Source organism: Pempheris klunzingeri, chromosome 13 (genome assembly GCF_042242105.1).
Source record: "Pempheris klunzingeri isolate RE-2024b chromosome 13, fPemKlu1.hap1, whole genome shotgun sequence".
NCBI classification, from domain to species: Eukaryota; Metazoa; Chordata; class Actinopteri; order Acropomatiformes; family Pempheridae; genus Pempheris; species Pempheris klunzingeri.
The window spans coordinates 24,021,679-24,042,570 of NC_092024.1; the positions used below are offsets into that span (position 1 = coordinate 24,021,679).

Below are 20,892 nucleotides of genomic sequence, written 5' to 3' on the forward strand. Positions count from 1 at the left end.
ACTTGTATTGGGACTGGGGCCAAAGTCTTCAATCACAGTATATGTAATTAAAAGGTCATATTCTGCTCATTTTCATGGTCATATTTGTGTTTGGAGGTCCTGCTAGAACACACTTACATGGTTTAATACTAACAAAAACAACACATTATTTCTCTCATTTTAACGGCTTCGCTTTCGACGGACCGAAGATGTTAGTGAGGAAGAACAGTGAGGTGGAGTCAGGTGGGAGACAAATCTAAATCCCACATATTTACTGATGGAGGAGGAGAAAGAGGACGGTCTTTTCTGGTAGTTTGGTGATCTGTCGGCACTCCGGGACACTTTTAATATCACGGTGACATCTTTACACCATGATACAGTAATTGTACTGTCACACCAGCCCAGTGATGGCAGGCAGCTCCAGGTGATTGACTCAGAATCAGACCAGCGAAAATGAAGTTGCAGCCTCGTTGTGACCCCCAGTCCTCGGCTGAACTGGGCTGAACTGAGCTGACCTGAGCAGAACTGGGTTACCGTCATTAATCCCGTCAGGCAGGTTGAGTTTATCACTGTCTGCTTGTTCTGCTGCTCTACTGACATCATTTCTCTGCTTCACTGCTGCTAATGCTGATCAATACAGAGCCTGAGACACCCCCGCACTGCAACAGACCGACCGGTGCTGCTGCTGGTTACTGGGTCACTCTGTGTGTGTGTGTGTGTGTGTGTGTGTGTGTGTGTGTGAAGAGGCTTCACACTCTGATACATGACAGTAAAACTGGATTCAGCTGCAGCCAACATGCTGGAAGGCGTGGACATAATTAGTCTTTTCTTTTTTTAACTCCATAATAGATCAGAGGAGGAGAGACGCCTCTGTGCGTACAGCTGTTGTGTTTCTGATTGTTTGACAAGCTGCACGTCTTTTTAAATGAATGTTATGTCATAACTTTATATATATATATTTAATTTAGACTGAGCACAGAAACTATAGTGCACATATGCACCTTTTAACATGTATAGAAAACGCCCTGCTGCCAGTTTACCAGCGGTCAGTACTGGAGAAAGCCATTAAACACTTATTAAGTCATTTCATTTTCATTAAAAGTGAGAAAATATACTTCTTAAATGACTAAATTACTACTTAATGAATGAAATTTGATTATTATAGTGCTAATTTTTCTATGTAATCTTTCTTTATGTCGTATATTTACACAAGCTCTATTCTATTAGTTTATTTTAGTTGATAAAATTGAGTTTTAGTAGTTAATTAATTAACTTTATTAGTTTCATGTGGCAAATATATATTCAGTAAAACATTTCTGAAGTGAAGCTGCAGCCTTTTCAGCACCACCGATGTTTATCTTAACTTTTTAATTCTTGGTTTGCCCCTGGAACTGCTCTGTGTTGTGTTTTCTTCATGTCGGTATGAAGTTCATGCTGCAGCCTGCAGACACGCTGAACTGGGAGCTGGATGCATATTTAATTCAGAGAAAAGAGAATATGAATAAAACATTTTATTTGTCTGTTCGCTGCGTCTGGTGGCGCTTAAAAGGATTTGGTGCTACAGCTGAGATGAAGGGGAGGAGACACACACACACACACACACACACACACACACACACACACACACACACGGACGGTGTGTGTGTGTGTGAGTGTGTGTGTGTGTGTGTGTGTGTTTGCAGTGCCATGCTGTGACAGGCTGCATGTCTTATAGAAACAGAGAGACAGACAGAGAGGACAACAGTGGAGAGAGAGAGTGTGAGAAAACAGTAGTGTTTGTCGTTTCCTCTCTCCTCATGGATCAGTCTCGATGACTCCACCTGGTTGTAAAATATGGGATTATCATGTCTCTAACGCCGGCTCAGACTGAGAGGTACGATGATGTGTTTTCTCCCCTCAGACTTCTCTGTGAACGTCCACGCTAGCAGAGACATCAGGGCTTCAAGCCAAATGCTAACGCTAATGTTAAACATGTCAGTGAGTGAGAAGGTACATCAGGGGTTCCCAACCTGTGGGTCGGGTCTCTCCAGAGGAGTCACAGGATGATTTGATGGATAAGACAGAAGGAAAAACTAGAAAAGACGTGTTAACAGGCCGAATCCACTTCATCTTACAGACACAACTGTGGCAAAGCTGTGATGTTTTTCTTTTTGAGTTCTGGTTGGACTTTAGTGGGAGGCCTTCTCTGTAAATGTCTGTGCTAGCAGAGACAGCTAGGTGCTAACGCTAGTGTTAAATACACTACTCACTAAAAGTTAGGGATATTCGACTTTCAGGTGAAATATATGGAAAACAGTGATATTATATCATGAAAGTAGGACATTTAAGTAGAAGCATGCACTGGTGATTTTATTCATCTTAAACAATTTATTGAAAGAAAATCTACCAACAGTGGTAGGTATACCACAACAAAACATGTTCAGTGTCTCAATAAATTGGGACGTGGCCAAAGGACGTCCACTCCTCTCCTTTCTGTGACTCTTCCAGTCTCTGTATCACTGTTCCAACCTCCTGATGACACTCTGTGACCCTCTAAGCTCAGTGAACACCTCCGTCTGAGGACTTCCTGTTTGAAGCCTCCAGTGTTGAGGTGCTGCTGATCAACTGTTAGGTGTCGTCTTGGTCTCATGATGTCAGAATGTGAACAGCAGGATGAGGAGGACTGTTTAAATACCAATTCTAACTGAAGCAGGAAATGTATTGGTGGATTCATGGATCAAACCTGTTGTGAATGTTGCTGTTAAGCTTCTTGTTAGAGAACAGCAGCTGGTGCAGAAAGTACTGAGACACTGAACAGTTGGACATGTGCATTCAAAGGTTTAGAGAAGGTCACATTAAGTTCACCTGGAAAGGTTAGAATGCATTTTAGGTTCATCCTGAAACTTCACCTGAAAGCTGAATATCCTTATTCTCTTACAGTCAACAGCTTTAATGTGCAGAGCCAAACTAACACTGGATGATCTACTAATGAGTATTATGTGTGTATCGCAGCCTGATATGTCTTCTTCCTCCATTGTTATCCAGAAATGATTAGACACACCAGTGAGCCGCACTGTTACACACCCACTGTACTTTATTTTGACACACACACACACACACACACACACCGTCCTGCTGCCCCAAACACTCATCTTATGTAAAATATATCATTTTATATATAAGATTATATAGAATAACTCCAGCCGTGTCCTTTTAAACACTGTTCAAGTCTAAAGATGTGCTGCTGTGTGCTCACATCACATTGTGTTAGAAGAAGAAATATGCAAAAAAAACCCTCAAATCTAGTCAATTAAACCTCATAAAAACACAGTGTGTCACCAGTTTTCTTTCAGTTTGTACACGTTTAACATGTCAGCTCCATTGTTCTGCTGTATAATAGTCCAGATGTTTCACTGCATATTTCAAAGACAAAGGCCTATAAATACGACAAGCTGTGTCACAGGATGATTATTGATGAATATGAGCATGAAACTGCAGTTAAACAAATCAGTTTATTCCTGATAAACTGGCATTGTGTTATCAGGGCTGTTTTTTTTTTTAATATATTCTCACATTAAGCTTAATAATAAACATCTCTAAAACACAGTAGTACCCCGTTAGGGCACAACAGTACAGAAATAACTCACATTTATGACACACGATCATAAAAATGACAAAGCAAAGTAAATATATTCGCCTCCCTGAACAACCTCAGGGACTAAAGCAGAGAGAAATAAACCAAATTGCAAAGATATGACTCAGTAGTGTACATATCTACCTTTCCTGCCGTGCTGTCATTTCTGTCCTGCAGCACTTGGGACAGTTGAAGCCCATCAGTGTAAATCAGACTTGTACTATATCATGAATTCCCCACGGTTCTCTCCTCTTCCTCTACGAGTCAAGTCCTGCAGTCTTTCAGCTAACGTACGTGGATTGTTTGGCACACGGTTGAGTTGCGAGACAACACTCGCTTCGCTCATACTCCACCGTCGTAAGTCAGGACTTGATGAGCTCACGGACGCTGCTCCGCTCTGGGCTGGTCTCCTCCAGTTAGGGCCGTAACGAGGCCGTCTCTCTCCGACTCTCAGCCTGGACAGATTGTCCTCCAGAGAGACACCAGCTGCTGGTTCTGGATCAGCAGTTTGGGGGTTGAGAGTGGAGCTCACCTTCTTCTTCACACTGTCCAAGATGTTGACGTGCAGGTTGTTCAGGTGTTTGGTCGTCTCTATCAGAGCTCCTGCCGTCGGCTCTGGGACGTCCGGCAGAGACCTCTGGACTCTCTGAGCTGCCGTCCTGTAGTTCTGTAGGAATGAGAGATCTTCAGCCCTCAGCTGCTCGTCTGTGGCTCTGACTGTGTCTGAAAGAGCTGCTATCTCTCTGCTCAGAGCCTCGCTCTTCCTCTTCATCTTCCGGCTCTTCTGCCTCTTTTCCTCCCTCACTGCAGCAAGTCTCGCCTGCTCTTCCTCTTGGAGAAGCTTCTGAAGCATCGAGAACACGTCCTGAATCTGCTTCTCTGTGTATTGAGCCTGAACCTCAATGTTTCTAGCCGTTTGATCAAAGTTTCCTTTAACGTCATTTAAGACCTCCAGTCTCTCCTGTAAGGGCTTGAGGAGTTCCCTCAGTCCCTCTTTGAAATCCAGAGCTGCTTCATCGACGGGCCTGATGCTGTGGCTGGTGTGTGAATTTGAATGCAGACAGATGACACAAACCGGCTGCTGATGGTCCAGACAGAAGAGTCTGAGAGTCTCTGAGTGCAGACTGCAGAGATCAGCAGATCCTGCTGAGACCCTTCTCTGAGCTCTCTCCTGTAAAAACGCTTCACACAGGTTCTTCAGAGCCAAGTTCAGAGGTGGATCCCTTTGTAAAGATCTACTCTTACACAGTGGACACTTCGGAGCTGCTGTCTGTGCCCACCATGTCTGAACACAGACTTTACAGAAGCTGTGGCAGCAGGACAGGAGGACGGGATCTTGAAAGATGCCGTGGCAGACGGGACAGTAGAGATTCTCCTCCGACCTAGAAGCCATTATCTCCAAGAGCAGTATCTCCACAGCCTGCAGCTCAAACCTCCACCAACACCTCCACTCACAAGTCAAATGTCAGCGTACAGCCCAGTCTTCATACGCAGCCCAAACTCGTGAAGGTGACGAGAAAAATCCCCAAAGAAGAATCCCAGTATGTACAGGAAAAGGTCTGCTTCCTCCACTGGAAACGTCTCTGAATATCTAATGTTTTTCTCCTGGAGTCAGCAGCTGGTTGAAGCCTCTTGCTGCCGTCTCAGTTATGGGTTTCCTGGTTTGTCTCAGGCGGTTCAGGTAAAGGGTGGAGCGATGCATTTCATTCCTTTTTACATAAGCTGCACCTCCTCACATGTCCCACAGGAGCATTACAAAGCTGTATTTCGCCTGAATTTCATACTTTCAGTGTTTATAATGTTCCAAGTATTGATCCAATCATTGCTGCTGCACTGTTGGTCAGTAATTTTATCTCTGGTGGTTTCACAGGCACCAATGAGGAAGTAGATCCAAGCAGGAAGGCCAGGCCAGTTACAGTAATGATGCAGTAGCATAACTAGTTCCTGTGTGACGCAGACGACCCATCCACCTGAGCTATGCATGAAATGCTGACAGTCAACAATGTTCTGTAGTGATTAAAACAAAACATTGCGTCCTTGGCATGAATGCTTAACTGTGGCAGAGATCTCTTACCCTTACTTGTCCATGTTTGTGCCCGTACGAGCTAAGGCACAAATGAAGTGATATTGTCATAGTGTAGCTGAGCAGCGGTCGCCAGTGGTGGTAGAAATAGCACAGTGTAGAACTTAAGGATGGGAAGTGAGAGGAATGTATTGACACCACTGGTTCTGCTTACTGGTCCGGTTCTTTATCGCTTCCTATATTGACTCCTGCTTGATTTCTTTTGTTTTTATGTGGTTAAAAAGTAGGTCCACACAGGTTTTTAGCATCAAATCAGCTGTTTTATTATCGGAGTCTGAGCACGGTGTCCGTCATCATCTACAAAAGGATGAAATGAGAGAATATTTGTACAGCATTTGTTTTCATTTAGGTTTTTCTGTGTCGAACAAGAAACCAAACAGAAACTGCTCCGCCTGCCTGTGTGGCTCTGACGTTACCATATTTATATTATATTTATTTACTCACGGTAACGGACTTGCTGCTCAGCTGTTTCAGCGTATTGCTGGTGCTGCTCACTGTTTTTCTGCTCAGCCTCCTCCTTCACATCTAACATCCATCACTTCTCCAGCAGCTGCCAGCAGAACAGCACACAGGAGCTTTACGTTGTTCCTGGGAAGCTGCAGCCGTTATTCCTAACGAATAACTGTACATGTCCTTATTGGAGTCACCCTCACTTTCTCTGCAGCACTCCACCACTCAGCTGCACCACCACCCATAACACATTACCTGAACTTAGCATCTCACAAACACTTTGGACGTTTTTTACCTCTCTGCCACGGCTCCATCTTTTCTAGACACAACGTTTGCAATGTGCAATTAAAAGTAACTGATGAGCTCGGAGGAGAAAGATCAGACAATGTGGAGCCCGTTCTCTGCTGGAACCGGCTTCCTGTTCCCTGCTACTCTGTTATACGTAAAAGTCCTGCATTTAAAATGTCACCTGAGTAAAAGTACAAAACTGTTATTATAATCAAAATGTACCTAAAGTGCAAAAACAGTACAGTTATCATGCAGAATGTCACCTGACAGAATAATGTGTATTATAGTGATGCTTTATAGTTATTGATGCATTAATCACATTAATTAATTCATTATTGTTAATCAAAGTACTCTGTAGAAGTCTGGTGTGAGTCTAAGAGGAGTCTGCTGAGCTTTCAGAACCCAAATACCAACCAAGAAACGTGCAGATGTCTGCAATGCAAGACACGTTTCTGATAATGTTTAGCCCTTTGATCTGATTCTAGGTAATTTAGCGTCAAGTTGAGAAAAACGACCAATCAAATGTTGGTTCGTGACCTGTGTGTGTGTGTGTGTGTGTGTGTGTGTGTGTGTGTGAGTGTGTGTGTGTGTGCAGCAGTACCGTCTCCTCCAACACATTGTTTTCCAGTTTGTCGTTCCCCCAGACCAGATAATGTTGACTGTTACAGAACACACATGTTTGTAGTTTTATTTAATCTAATCTAATAATCTACCTTCTCTCTCTCCAGTTTACTCCAATGAGGCTCGCCCACCCACATTAGGAATCCTGCGCCTCACCCTCCATCTGTCGCACCATGAGCATCGTAGCTCTCTCGCCTGTGGCCCCTGAGCCTCCGTCCCCTATGATCACCTCCGTCACCCCGACCCTGGACCCTGACACCTCCTCCTCCGCGGCTGTCACCTCCGCCCCTCACAGCCCGGACCCAGAGTACCAGTCCCAGGACGGGGCATCCTCAGTGGGCCCCGGCCCCAGCCGAGGCAGCCTCATCGGGGGAGTACCTCACCTGGGCCGGGACCCCTCCCGCAGGTAACACATGCTGTTCCCCTCATAGAGTTACAAGTAGGGAACGTTTAAACCTTCTGTTCTTGTTTTTGTGAAAGAGAACGGTGTCTAAAAGTAGCGAGAACCCTTCACTCGTGTTGTTTCAGGTCAAAGAAACCTCCGCCCCTCCACACCGGAGCCGACTGGAAGGTCGTCCTCCACCTGCCAGAGATCGAGACGTGGCTGAGAGCGACCAGCGACAGAGTCACACAGCTCACGCACTCTGTGGGACAGGACGGCGACAACAGACACGTCGACGTCCACCTGGTGCAGCTCAAGGTAACTTCTTCGTTGGTATTTGGGTGACTGCTCCCTCTGCTCGTTGACCTGGTGCAGCTGAGCGCTACATCCAAACTCTTTCTAACAGTGCTGGTCTTTATTTACACATTTGATGCAAACAGCAAATAGTTCGGCATCATCTGAATCCCACAATGCAGTGCACACACACACACACACACACACACACAGTTAACAAGCCTCTCTGGATGCTGGAGGCTTTGTCATGGCTTTGGCATCTTAAACACTGGAAGTCCTCAGAGTGAAATGCTGAGCGTCCTCTGTGTCTTGATAGATGGCACATTGTCTGTGCACACAACACACTGGTTGTCCTGTGTCGACAGTTGTTCACATTATTGACCTTTTGTCCTGCTTACATCACCTTCAGAGTTTGCACAGCCTGCCGCTCCACTCAACAGGAGAGCGCAGACCTCAAACAGTGTCTGTTATTGCAGGTGCAAAGCAGAACTATCAGTGTCTCGGACATGAAATGCACGAAATGGTCTAAATTTGGCTCGTTGTAAATTTCCAAACGCCTGAAAAGGATGCCAGTGAATGATCCGCCCACAGCTCTCATGGTTTTCCTCTCCCGCAGCGTCTCTTTGTGTTTCCAAAGCCAGTAGAACTTTCTAACATACATGCCAGCGTGTATTAACGCCTCTGATTAGCTGTATTAACATTAAACACTCAGTAAGAACCAGACCTGTTCCTCTCGAGCGCCGTCACCATCCACAGCGATCGTGTCGTGTTTGGGTGTGTTGTTGTTGTACTACAAGTTGATGCGAGAGTCACAGGAAAAGCAGAGACGTACACACTCGACTCAACCGTCTAACCTCAGGCGGCAAATTACCCATAATGCCCTTCCCCTCTCCTCGGCCTTGGTGTTACGTAACAGTCGGCTTCCACAGGTCACGCACTTGACCGTTCATTTATTTATGTAACTCAGTCAGTGTGCAGCCTTCTCGGCCCAGAGCAGGCAGCGGGTTCACCATTCTTCATCGTGAACTTCCTCCTCCTCCTCCTCCTCCTCCTCATCTCGAGAGGATTTTATATAAGAGGAGGATGAAAAAGAAAAACCTGTGTGATGAGTTTTCACTCTGATTAGTTTCAGTCTGGTTGATGGACAGAGCAGCTCCTCCTCCTTCATGTTTGATTCTCTCCGCCTGAGAAAACTTAAAATCTGTTTTTAGCTCGAAGACGTCGCTCACGTCGATTTGACACATTAGATGTTTTTACATTTAGAAAACTGCACTATAAACATATTCTTTCGCTTCACTTCAGGACTGATTATAGGATTGATTCATTTTGATTAATCCCATCTATCCGAGTACGTTCCAAACTGGTCCCTCAGGTCGTGTAGTGCTGGTTCGCTAAATGTCCCCTAAATGAACCACACAAGGTTTCAGATTTATATGATATGATTTATACGTTTTGCTTCTTATGTCTGTTTTTAATAGGGTTATTCTATTCTATTCCTAACTATAACCCTCTTTCTTTCTCCATATTCACTTCTAAATTAAAAAATCCCCTCTCTCTCTTTTCAATTTCCATCTTAACCTTACATTATTTACAAGCCTAATCTTAACCAAAACCCCTTTTCTTTTCTCCCCCCCCCTTTTTTTGTTTCCCCATTTTTTCAAGTTTTAATTTACCCTCCTTTCTCATTCTAAAGAGATTCAGTTAATCTCACTCAGTCATCCTCTGTTGTTGTATCTGTCTTCTAAACATAACCACTTTACTTGTTCATAATCATAACCACAAATTTTCTTTTTCAGACACTTTGTCGGTTCATTAATAAAACTCCTCTTTGTGAATTCCCTCCTTTTGTGCAAACTCTACTCACACTCACACAGGAAGGAGGGTAACACATTAATTTATCCTTTTGTTACTCCCAAACAGGTTTTTGTATGATTCTTTTCTCTTAATTTTCTCTTTTTCTTCCCCCCTTATATTTCATGGAACTGTCTATATACCCAAACAAGTTAGAGCAAAACATAATTTAACACCTGTGCCTGCACAATTTATCATTTCTTTTATTAGGAATGTATAAGAATCCCCAACCCTTTTGTTATTGATTTATTTTCTTGTAAACCATGTAGAGGTGCATCTTATTTCTTATTGTCATTACTTATGGATCTTACATGTCTTAAATAGTAAAACAAGCCAGCTGCAAATTTGGAAACTGTAGAATAAATTAAACTATTGGTGGATGATCCAATTCATTCATCGCTTCTATCCAGTAAGTTCTGCGTGTCTCGGCACAACTTAAGCTCTCAGAGGAATCACTAGCAGTGACTCTTGTGCTGCATTCAGGTGCTGGTGGGAAACATCTGAGCAGTGTTGTGTTCACATGTTGTTTACTATTGAGCGTCCACCATTAGAGGAGCGGCAGCTTCTGCAGCTGGAGGCCCGTTTGTTCGGTGTTTTATTCATCCGCTGGCTCATTCACAAAGACGCTCTTTTAGTCTGTAGCCAACATGGAGGATCTTTTATTGATGAGTGTGTATTTTTAACTACAGTGACTCAGATGTTTCCTTGCAGTGCTTCTGTAGCGTGTCGATTTTTCAGGAGATCTCCTCTCTCCCCTTTCTTGTTTCTGCTCTCCTCTCGGCTGTTTTTAGCTCTCCTGTCTTCTCCGCTCTGTGTGTGTGTGTGTGTGTGTGTGTGTGTGTGTGTGTTTGAATAAAACATGGCGGCAGCAGTCGTGTACACCATAACAGCTCCAGACACTCAGACCAGGAGTCACGCTGGTGCTCCCACACTGACGGGAAAGTGAGGAGAAGGTGGAGGGAGGATGTTCTCTGTTTCCTGTTAGAGATCCTTGTCTGTAGCTGAGTCACTGGCTGTCGTGAACAGGCCCAGAACTTCATACACAGTTTGCCTCTTTTAGCCCCTTTTTCCTCTGCACAAACTTTTCCCACAAAGCTTTCTAAGGGAATCAGAAATGTGGAACCTTACCTTATAAAGTCCCTGCTCTGTCAGGGGGCAGTTTGCAGCCCTCAATGTTGCTTGATGACCAAACACAAATTTCAGGCTGCGACAATTTGTCTCCAAAATGTCGGGGAATCGACAAGCATCTTAAGGTTATGTTTTTCGTCTAACATGTGATTGACGCTGTAAACAAACAGTAATTTTACTGCACAGAACACAGAACTTTGTTTGACTTTGGTGTTCAATCACATAACAACACAAACAAATTAACTAACTGTAATGCATTTATCCCGACAGAGACAGACCTGTAACTTACCAGACTCCATTGACAAAAACAGTAATTTTACCTCTCATAACATGGGAGTTGCTCATCAGCTGCTGCACTGATCCATTAGTTTGTTTGTATCATTGTGTGACTGTAGTGTTGTAAAGGCTTAGTTCAGATCCATCACAGTATTTGTCTAAGACACAATAACACACACAAACTAACTGATGGAGGCAGCAGCAGACCAGCAGCTCCTGTGTTCTGTGAGGTAAAATCACTGTTTTTGTGAATGGAGTCTGGTGTGTGTGCAGATGATCTCTGTAGGGATCCTTTCCATAATGCTGTCAGAGACTTAGAATAACAATCTGAGACTGTCATTGGATAAAACAAGCACTTTTAGTGGACCTACTGTGATCAGGTGCAGCCATTCCAGCCCATTTGCTAGCTGTCGGCTTTATTTTTTAACCTCTCGGTCATTTAGACACCAAAACATGTAAAAATAGGGCCCAGGTTTCCAGAGTTCTCCTTTTAAGAGTTACAACAGCAGCAGTAGTAATAACATCACATGACTTTATGGAAAAGGGTCTTTTAGATCCTGAGATTAGCTCCTGGGTCTCCGGACTATTTGTTCTGAGAAAGGTTTTTCTTTATTTGACAGCACATTTCAGACATCCACCTTCTGTATATCTGACTTATACACACATATTCATACTGTACTCATTAATATCATACATTGTTTAGCTCCTGGCTCTAATCTGTAGCTAAACTTATTCTAGGCTTAAATTAAACCAGCCTTTGGTCCTCACAAGGATAGAAGTTAAGGTGCACACACCATCAGTCTGACAGCATCAACAACCTCAGAGTGTGTGTGTGTGTGTGTGTGTGTGTGTGTGTGTGTGTGTGTGTGGTCATGGGATGTGCTGGATCACTGCCTGGTTCTGGGAAGTGACTGGGTCAGACTTGTAGTGACGACAGCGAGTGTGTGTGTTTGTGTGTGTGTGTGTGTGTGAGAGTTAAAGCTACAGCTTTGTTGTGTGGGTGATGATGTCATTCTGGTTGTGTGTGTGTGTGTGTGTGTGTGTGTGTCCATGTGTGTATGTGAGCGTGTGTGTGTGTGTGTGTGTTTCCTCTCCAGAGCTCTTTTTTTCACCAAATTTCACAAAAAAATATCCTAAAATTTCCGCAGTGTTTTGCTGCAGTCCCGGAGGCCATGTGTGCATCACTGTTAGGTTTCAGTTTAAACCACTAGAGGTCAGCAAAAACAGGATTTCAAGTCACTGTATAAGTAACAGGTCACTTAGTTGCTCCTCCTGGAGGCGAGAACACCTCAGAATATGCTTCATCCTACTAGAAAGTGAATTTAATTGAGAATAACTCACAGTAGGTCCACTAAAAGAGCTTGTTTGATCCACTGACAGGCTCAGAGTGTTATTCTAAGTGTGTGACAGCAATATGGAAAGGATCCCTACAGAGAGAGACCTGGAAGATCCTTTTAGTTTAACTATAAACAGCCGCTCTCTGCACACACACCAGACTCCATTCACTAAAACAGGAATTTTAGCTCAGAGATCACAGGAGCTGCTGATGTACTGCTGCCTCCATCAGTCAGTGTGTTTGTCTTATTTATTACACAAATTTTGTGTTGGATCTGAACTAAGCCTTTAAAACTCACAAAATAACACAAACAAACTAACTGATCAAGTCAGCGGTAAACAAGGAACCCTCTTGTTCTGAGAGGTAAAATGACTGTTTTTGTTAATGGAGTCTGGTTGTTTTTGAACAGAGCAATATAAAACAGTAGGTCCACTAAAAGTGCTTGTTTGATCCACTGACAGGCTCAGAGTGTTATTCTAAGTGTGTGACAGCATCATGGAAAGGATCCCTACAGAGAGAGACCTGGAAGATCCTTTTGGTTTAACCACAAACAGCACACACACCAGACTACATTCACTAAAACAGGGATTTTACCTCACAGAACACAGGACTTGCTTTAAAAATGCAGGTTCTCCTTCAAAACTATGAACTTCAAAAGCTGAGTAACGTCACATCATTTCATCTCTGCAGACATTTGAATGACATGAAACGTTGACCCATCTTTGTCATGACAGTAATCAAAGTTTCAATCTGGAGTCTCTCATGTTTTGAGCTCTGTCAGCCTGCCAGAGCAGCGTCACCTGACCAAGAGGTCGATCGGACACAACAAAGAGAGGACGGACCAAAAAAAGCTTGATGAAAATGTGTGGAGACTGGAGCTGGAAGGCAGAAACACCAACAGAAACAGCTGTGACGCCTTCTGTTTTTGCCCAGTCTGCACGTGTCCTGACGCCTCTGTCAGCTCGTGTTGGTGTCAGAAGACCTGAACTCTCCCGCACAGTTCAGTCAGAGCCAATCAGTGAGCTGCAGCTGTCCGTGAATGAAAGGAAATCCTCTTCAAACAAGTAACTTTGGGTTTTACCCTCAATCAGTTCCTTGCACAGACAAGTTACGTGTTCAAAATGTCACTGAAGGAGAGAAAACATGCAAAGAAGAATCTTTAGATTGGGGAAATGAAAATGCAACTTTTAACCAACTCCTCTTAATTTTCTCATCATCTGATCTCTTCTTTTTTTTTTTACATTTGGCTTCTGTGCTGGTTAGTTTTACTTTACGCCGCCTGAACGTGTTAATAAGAGCTCATTCTCTGGTGGACGTCTCCATCTAGTGGGACATCATGTGTATTACAACAACATGGAGGAATCGATCGGGGTCAGAAATACTGAACGTTCACCTCCCACTGGAGTCTGACGGTGTGAGAAATCATCATTTAAAGAAAAGACCTCGACCGCACTTTTTTTATTCATTGCACATATGCTGCAAATCCCTTAACAATGAGCAAATGCAGCATTAAAATAGTGTTAGAAAAAGCTACTGTAGCTGAAGGATGCACCTGATGTCCTAATGAACATTAACATGATTTAATACCAACACCTGTGAGAGTAGAGAAGAGGCACCAACTGGCTGCTGTCCACATATCTTGTCAGAATGGCTGGTGAGGTACTTATCAATAATGTAGTGTATTAGGATCCAAAAAAAAATTACTGTTTTTGTCAATAGAGTCTGGTGGAGGCTCAGATTGTTATTCTAAGTGTCTGACAGCATTATGGAAAGGATCCCTGAAGAGAGAGAACTGTGAGATCCTTTTTGCTCAGACAGAAACAGCCGTTATTTCAGTCTCTTCAACACCACCAGACTCCATTGAAAAAAACAGTAATTTTACCTGACAGAACATGAGAGCTGCTGGTCTACCACTACCCTGATCGGTTAGTCAGTTAGTGCTGCTGTGCGACTTCTGTGTTTTTAAAGCGCGAGTCTGGATCCAAACTAATGTGTTAGTTGATTTAATCGAGGCAGTGGTAGACCAGCAACTCACGTGTCCTGCTAGATAAAATTACTGTTTTTGTCAATAGAGTCTGGTGGAGGCTCAGATTGTTACTCTAGGTGTCTGACAGAATTATGAAAAGGATCCCTGAAGAGAGAGAACTGTGAGATCCTTTTTGCTCAGACAGAAACAGCCGTTATTTCGCTCTCTTCAACGCCACCAGACTCCATTGAAAAAACCCAGTAATTTTACCTGACAGAACATGTGAGCTGCTGGTCTACCACTACCTTGATCGGTTAGTTAGTTAGTGCTGCTGTGCGACTTCTGTGTTTTTAAAGAGCGAGTCTGGATCCAAACTAATGTGTTAGTTGATTTAATCGAGGCAGTGGTAGACCAGCAACTCATGTGTCCTGCAAGATAAAATTACTGTTTTTGTCAATGGAGTCTGGTTGCAACTCCCTGGTAGTAAATGCTGTCTGATTCAAGGTAAAGCGGTGAAAATAGTCTAAAAATAGCAGACAGTGAAAGTGATGCTGACTCTTTTAGGAGGCTAAAATGTGTTTTCCTGCTGCCCCCGTCCACAGCAGTACATTATTTTAGGTTTTTTATAGACTTATTGTCTTTTTATTACTTACTGTCTGTGCCAGCATGCCTGCCTGCTTCTCTAAACTGAGGTTGGGATGCCAACCACCATCAATAACTACCGAACTATCCCTTTAACGGTGACACCAAGAGTCTGGAAAGACACCGCCTGGTTAGTAGCACATGTTCCTATGGTTGGAGCCTGTAGATGATTATACTCTGTCATAAAGGTCTTTAGTATCGTCATCAGCAGCAGCAGGAGCGGCCTGTGTTTAGATAATGAGCTCCTCCAGGCCCGTCAGACCTGGATTCACCCTGTGGAGGCTCGTAGCTGCACTCCCAGCGTCTGACTGGACGTTATCTCGACACCGAGCATCCAGCCGATGGCCGGCCCGAGCTTTATTTGACTTAATTGCAGGAGTGGCGGTCGGCGTGCTTCAAGCTCGGCGACAGAGCTGGAGATGGGAGCGGACAGATCCCCAGACTGCTGTTTGAAATTGGATTCACGCCTCCGGTGATCTCCCTCCTCCTTCATCCTGTCCTCTCGCTGCTCTTCTCCTGCTTTGTTTCTTTCTTTTATCCTCTCCTTCTCTTCCTCCCTCTCTGTCTCTCTCTCTTCCTCTCTCTGTCATATTTATAATGCGTTTGCCTGCAGGGCATTTTTCTATAACCTGACCTTGCCACAGAGCGACTGTTGGACATGATTATAGTGATGCAACCACTGTTTCTGTGTGTGTGTGTGTGTGTGTGTGTGTGTGAGTGTGTGAGTGTGTGTGTGAGTGTGTGTTGGTATGCCAGCCTCTCAGCCATTCTTAGCATCCGGCTGCAGGCGGTGTGTAACAGCTGCATGGGGAATGTCCTGGGCTGCTCTGAGAGGGAGAGGCTGCTGGTGTGCAAACATATGTACACACACACACACACACACACACACACATTTAGTTTTAGTTTACTTTTAGTGATTCTGTCAGCGTTGGCACACAGACTTTATAATGTCATCCAGAAATGCTTTGGAGATTTTCATGAAAACTATAAAATATGTAAAACACTTAAAAACATGGAGGTCTTTGTTATGGATGCAGTTCACCTCCTTTGGGTCACGTGTATTTCATCTTAGTTAACACTACTAGTATGTAGTCTAATCTCTGTTTTAGAGGATAATTCAGCATAACAAATGACTGGTAGGTAGTAAAAGTGTTGGAACTGGTCCAGTAGATCATCGCTGCAACGTGATCCTTTGGGGCAACTGCACCTGATCACAGTAGGTCCACTAAAAGAGCTTGTTTGATCCACTGACAGGCTCAGAGTGTTATTCTAAGTGTGTGACAGCATCATGGAAAGGATCCCTACAGAGAGAGACCTGGAAGATCCTTTTGGTTTAACCACAAACAGCCGTTATATCGCTTTCTGCACACACACCAGACTACATTCATAAAAACAGGGATTTTACATCACAGAACACAGGAGCTGCTGCTGTGCTGCTGCCTTCATCAGTTAGTTTGTTTGACTTATTTATTACACATTTATTGTGTTGGATCTGAACTAAGCCTTTAAAACTCACATAATAACACAAACAAACTAACTGATCAAGTCAGCGATAAATGAGGAGCCCCTCTGTTCTGAGAGGTAAAATTACTGTTTTTGTTAATGGAGTCTGGTTGTTTTTGAACAGAGCAATATATCACAGTAGGTCCACTAAAAGAGCTTGTTTGATCCACTGACAGACTCAGAGTGTTATTCTAAGTGTGTGACAACATTATGGAAAGGATCCCTACAGAGAGAGACCTGGAAGATCCTTTTGGTTTAACCACAAACAGCACACACACCAGACTACATTCACTAAAACACGCTGGAGCTGCTGGTGGCTTTTAAATACAAACCAACCAATCGAGGTGTTCTACGGCCTAAAATTACAGTTTTTGTTAATGAAGTCTGGTGGCTTTGAAGAGTGCGATGTAAATGGCTTGTTGCCGTGGTAACCCACCTCTTTCTCCCATAGACTTTACGCTGAGATGATGTCACACATATAAATGGGGAAATGTAACCTTATTTATTAAACCTTTTTTTTAAAAAAAAGGTGCAGGTGTAGTGGGGACGTGTGTGCAGGCAAATTTAGTATTTCCTGACTTTCTTGAACACACCACCTGTGCCTTAGGCCGACTCCTCCCTCGGCCCCGCCCCTGATTGAGAGTGTTTAAAGCACCTGTGGCAACATGGCTGCCCTGTTTGTCTCTGCTTGATGCCACATGGGCTCCTTGGTGACTCTGAGGTAGGTGTTGTTGTCGTCAGGATTGTTTTAAAGAGTTTTGACTGTTTCCAAAGAATGAATTCATTCATTATTCATTGGTTAAACTAGCTTTGCCGTTAGCGCTTTGTTTTGCCTTCACAGCTTTGTGTTAGCTTGCTGTGTTAGCATTCATTGTGGATTTTAGATTGAGCCAACTGGGGTTGTGCTCATCGTCCTCCCTTTAGTGGAGCACTGGGGCCCCTCATCTTACAGTTTGTAGTGGTGTCCTTGGTGGTGATTTGCCACCTCCCCCTGCTGACTTCTGTCCACTTTCCTCAATGTGGTAATTCAGAATTTTTATTTTTGTGCAGTTTAATTGGTCCAATTCTATATATATTTTTTTATTTTTTTAGATAACTCTCTCCACATGCACTTCCAGAAACCCAGCATTCAACCAATTATTCCTCCAGTTACTATTCAATAAATGTATTTTCTTAATTTGAGCCACGTCTCTGTGTGACCTGTATATGACCAAGGTGGTGGTGGTGGTGGAGTCCCCAGGTGGTGTCGTCGGGCTTCTCTTCTCTCCTCCTCCCTTTGTTTAAAACCCCACCACACGAGGAAAAGCCCACATTTGTAGTCAGATGGAGAAACACACCTGCTGTTGAACGTTTTGACAGACTTTGGATGTCTACAGGTCTTTGGGTACACATGTAGCTCCTGCATGTAAACAGGAAGATTGGTGGAGCATTAATTTTCTGGACTCGAATACTTTGTGCATGTAAACATAAAAGGGGACTTGATGCTTCTGCTCATGATCACTGTCCAGATCTTCTTTCTAGTTGGACACAGACATCACTTAAGATAAACTGCATGATTCAGGACGTTTGTGGATATTTGCAGCTCCTCTGAGAAACGTCAGCTGACTGTAGGTGACTCAGTGCAGCTGTGTGTGTGTGTTATTAGTATTAGTTATGTAAGCAGAGAGACGATGGCTTTATCTGATTCAGGCTGACTAACCAAAGTGATTTTACTCCTTTTTACTGTCTGCTGGCTAAACTCGGTCTCTAAATTAGCTTCTCTGCACGTCTGATTGTATAAACCTCAATGTAAAGTTATAAAAAAAGTGTTTGTTAAAGTAATGCAGCGCTGCAACATGATCGGGATCTGAGTTTCCCCGGATTCAAACCCACAGAGCTTTATTTAAAACCGCCTAGAAGCAGCAGAGTCCGGCCCGCCGCCTCCCAGCTGTCTCTATTTCTGTCTCCTGATGTCACTGACGCCGCTACGCCGGGAATTCTGGGAACGGCTCTCAACATGGAGGGTTTGGCGTTCATGTAGAGGAGAGGAGAGGAGTGGGGGAAGGAAGGAGGAAAGGAAGCAAGGGAGGAAGAGGAGGAGGCAGTTCACGCAGTTCAGCTGACCTTTTCAACCCCAAAAGCAGCTACAGATTAGTGCTCAGTGGAGACAGACGCTCAGTTACTTGAAGGCAGAACTTTTAGATCTGTGTTTGTCTGATATATCTAAACTGTCCCAGCCTGCAGGTTTGAGTTCAGACAAACAGAAAGGATGTGCAGCGTCACAGCAGCATGGGTCGAAATACAGCAAACATTTATTTAGCTGTCAAAGACGTCCAGCAGCTGCAGGAATTATGACCCTCGTCTGTCTGGAGCTCCTGACCTGCCTCTCCTCAACCATAACCAGCCTGAACCAAACCTAACTGACCACAAACAACATGCACAGGTTTTAATGTGCTGTGGAGGTGTTTCAGTGAGGCACATTACCAACACGCCCCTTTTCTTTAGCACATTCGTCCTAAACTCAGAGTTCAGAGCTCCTCTCGGCCTCGGGATGTTCGGAGGATCTGGTTTTGTCCCGTGCCAAAACGGCTGAACTTAAAGGGAAAAAGTTAAGAGACATTTATTATTATTTAATGATGAAATACACTTTATTTCCAGGAAATAGCTTTAACCTTCACATCTCCCACCTCTTTTTGTCCTCCCCCCTCCTCCCCTCCTCACCACTGTCACAATTGGCAGCTGTTGCATTGCAGACGGAGAGTGTGTGTGTGTGTGTGTGTGTGTGTGTGTGTGTGGTGTGTGTGTGTGTGTGAAACAGAGTGAGAGAGTTGGTGCTGTGTGTGAAAAGGGAAAAGTCACAAACAAGTCAGTGAGGACCTGTTTGTTCTGCTCAGGGTTGAACTAAAGCTCTTTAAAATACAACTGTATTGTCTAATTATGTCAGACATGTTTATGTTGTCTGTCAGTCTCAGGATGAGGATGATGATGATGATGATGATATGTTATGATGATGACTGCACCAGTATAAAACTGTTAAGTCCTTTTCAGGTGTCCAACACACACATGTTGTCTGTAATGTGGACATTCACTGATCCATGCTCACAGCTGGTGTGATAGAAAGTTAAGTCCACAGGGAGAAAGAGTGGCTCGGTGGTTTTTCTGGACTGATCTGATCTGAGAAGATTCTCCTGAGCAGCTGAGCAGTGTTTTATGAAACGCTTGTTCTTTTCTGACTGAGATAATGAATGTATACCAGCAGTGTTGGATGTGTCTGCTGCAGCAGCCGTCACATCAGTCCTTCAGTCCTTCAGTCCTTCAGTCCTTCAGTTCACACTCGGCGCTCAAAGAGCTGCTGAAATGTTACTCGGTCTGACCTACTAAGATCAGATGGCGTAACTTTTACGGCCGAGTATTTCAGACGCTTATTCAGACATGAGAGCGACATGTTGAATCATCTTTAGGTGAACGTAAAGGGAGGGGGGGTGTGAGGTGTGTGTGTACCATGTGTTGGACTTGTTGCAGGGACTCTCCTTCCCTTTGGGGACAAACTGCAAATCTCCTTAATGTAAGTGATTAAATCTTCAGGTTACGGTAAAAGTTAGTGAAGTAGTGGTTCAGTTCAGGGTAAAAGTTCAGGAAATGAATAGAAGTCAATGTAAAGTCCTCAGAAGTGATGGAAACAACAGACACTCGGCTGCTGTGTGTGTGTGTGTGTGTGTGTGTGTGTGTGTGTGTGTTGAGGGGGGTGGGTGAGGTTGATCCTAAAATAACCTCCCCAACTGTTGTCACCCCTCCTCTCTCCAACACCCCCTGCAAGAAGCAGGTCACCACACACACACACACACACTCCTACACACACACACACACACTCGGCTACAGTCACCATTTCCCACATGGGAGCAGCAGTGTGTTTGGAGGTCTGGACAGAAAACACACAACTGTCTGACTGTTTTATCTCCTGAGAAACGTCTCTGGATTTCCCCGATTTGTGAACTTGGAGTGTTTTTTAAAAAAAAAAAACGTTGCTAAAAGGTAAGAAACGCTGCTTTCTGTTCCTCTCACCTGCTCTGATTCGGCCGTTATACAAAGTTCACTCTGATTAAAGTAAAAAGCAAAGAGTGGTTGATGTTGAGAGTTTGGTTCTGCTTCTGGATACATGTTGTACCTTGTACGGTCATCTTTTAGAAATAAAAGCACAAACATCCAGAGCTCAGAAACCTTCCTGCTTGTGAAATCCCATGAAAAGTCTTGTTCGCTGTAGTTTAACCTCCTACAACATCCTGCACAAGCGATGACGATTTGAATATTGGATCAAAAACATCATGATGTTTGATGCCGAAGTCAAGAAAGAAACGGCACTTTGGCAGTTTTTTGCTTCTGTGGTTTGACTTCCATCTGCTTCATAGTAAAAAAAAAAAAAAAAGTTTACTTTAGTGCATTTGATAAATCTTGATCTGAAATGTGCAAAAGAGTTTTATTTCAACATCACAGCAGGTGAATA

The 20,892-nt window shown here is 43.8% G+C and overlaps 2 protein-coding genes across 2 annotated transcripts in view; one reads left to right on the forward strand and one right to left on the reverse strand.

Annotated features, from left to right (window-relative positions):
* Window positions 1-3,856: 3,856 nt before the first annotated feature.
* Window positions 3,857-4,985, reverse strand: LOC139212027 (E3 ubiquitin-protein ligase TRIM35-like). The gene is made up of 2 exons (XM_070842466.1): window positions 3,975-4,985; window positions 3,857-3,877 (listed from the first exon to the last, which is right to left on the reverse strand). Exons 1-2 carry the CDS (start codon window positions 4,983-4,985, stop codon window positions 3,857-3,859), a joined length of 1,032 nt encoding a protein of 343 aa, XP_070698567.1.
* A 2,222-nt stretch (window positions 4,986-7,207) lies between these two features.
* Window positions 7,208-20,892, forward strand: part of akap6 (A kinase (PRKA) anchor protein 6) — a 163,022-nt gene continuing 149,337 nt past the window's right edge. The window contains exons 1-2 of the mRNA XM_070842964.1: window positions 7,208-7,440; window positions 7,563-7,734. Coding sequence (XP_070699065.1) covers window positions 7,208-7,440; window positions 7,563-7,734 — 405 coding nt within the window. The remainder of the gene's footprint in view (window positions 7,441-7,562; window positions 7,735-20,892) is intronic.

What these genes read in the sequence shown, in the direction of transcription:
- LOC139212027 (XM_070842466.1), bottom strand. Translation starts at nt 4,985, where the DNA reads ATGGCTTCTAGGTCGGAGGAGAATCTCTACTGTCCCGTCTGCCACGGC. An exon ending in CCCAGAGCGGAGCAGCGTCC is followed by an intron (nt 3,878 to 3,974) that starts GTGAGCTCATCA and finishes CACGTACGTTAG; the next exon opens with CTGAAAGACTGCAGGACTTG.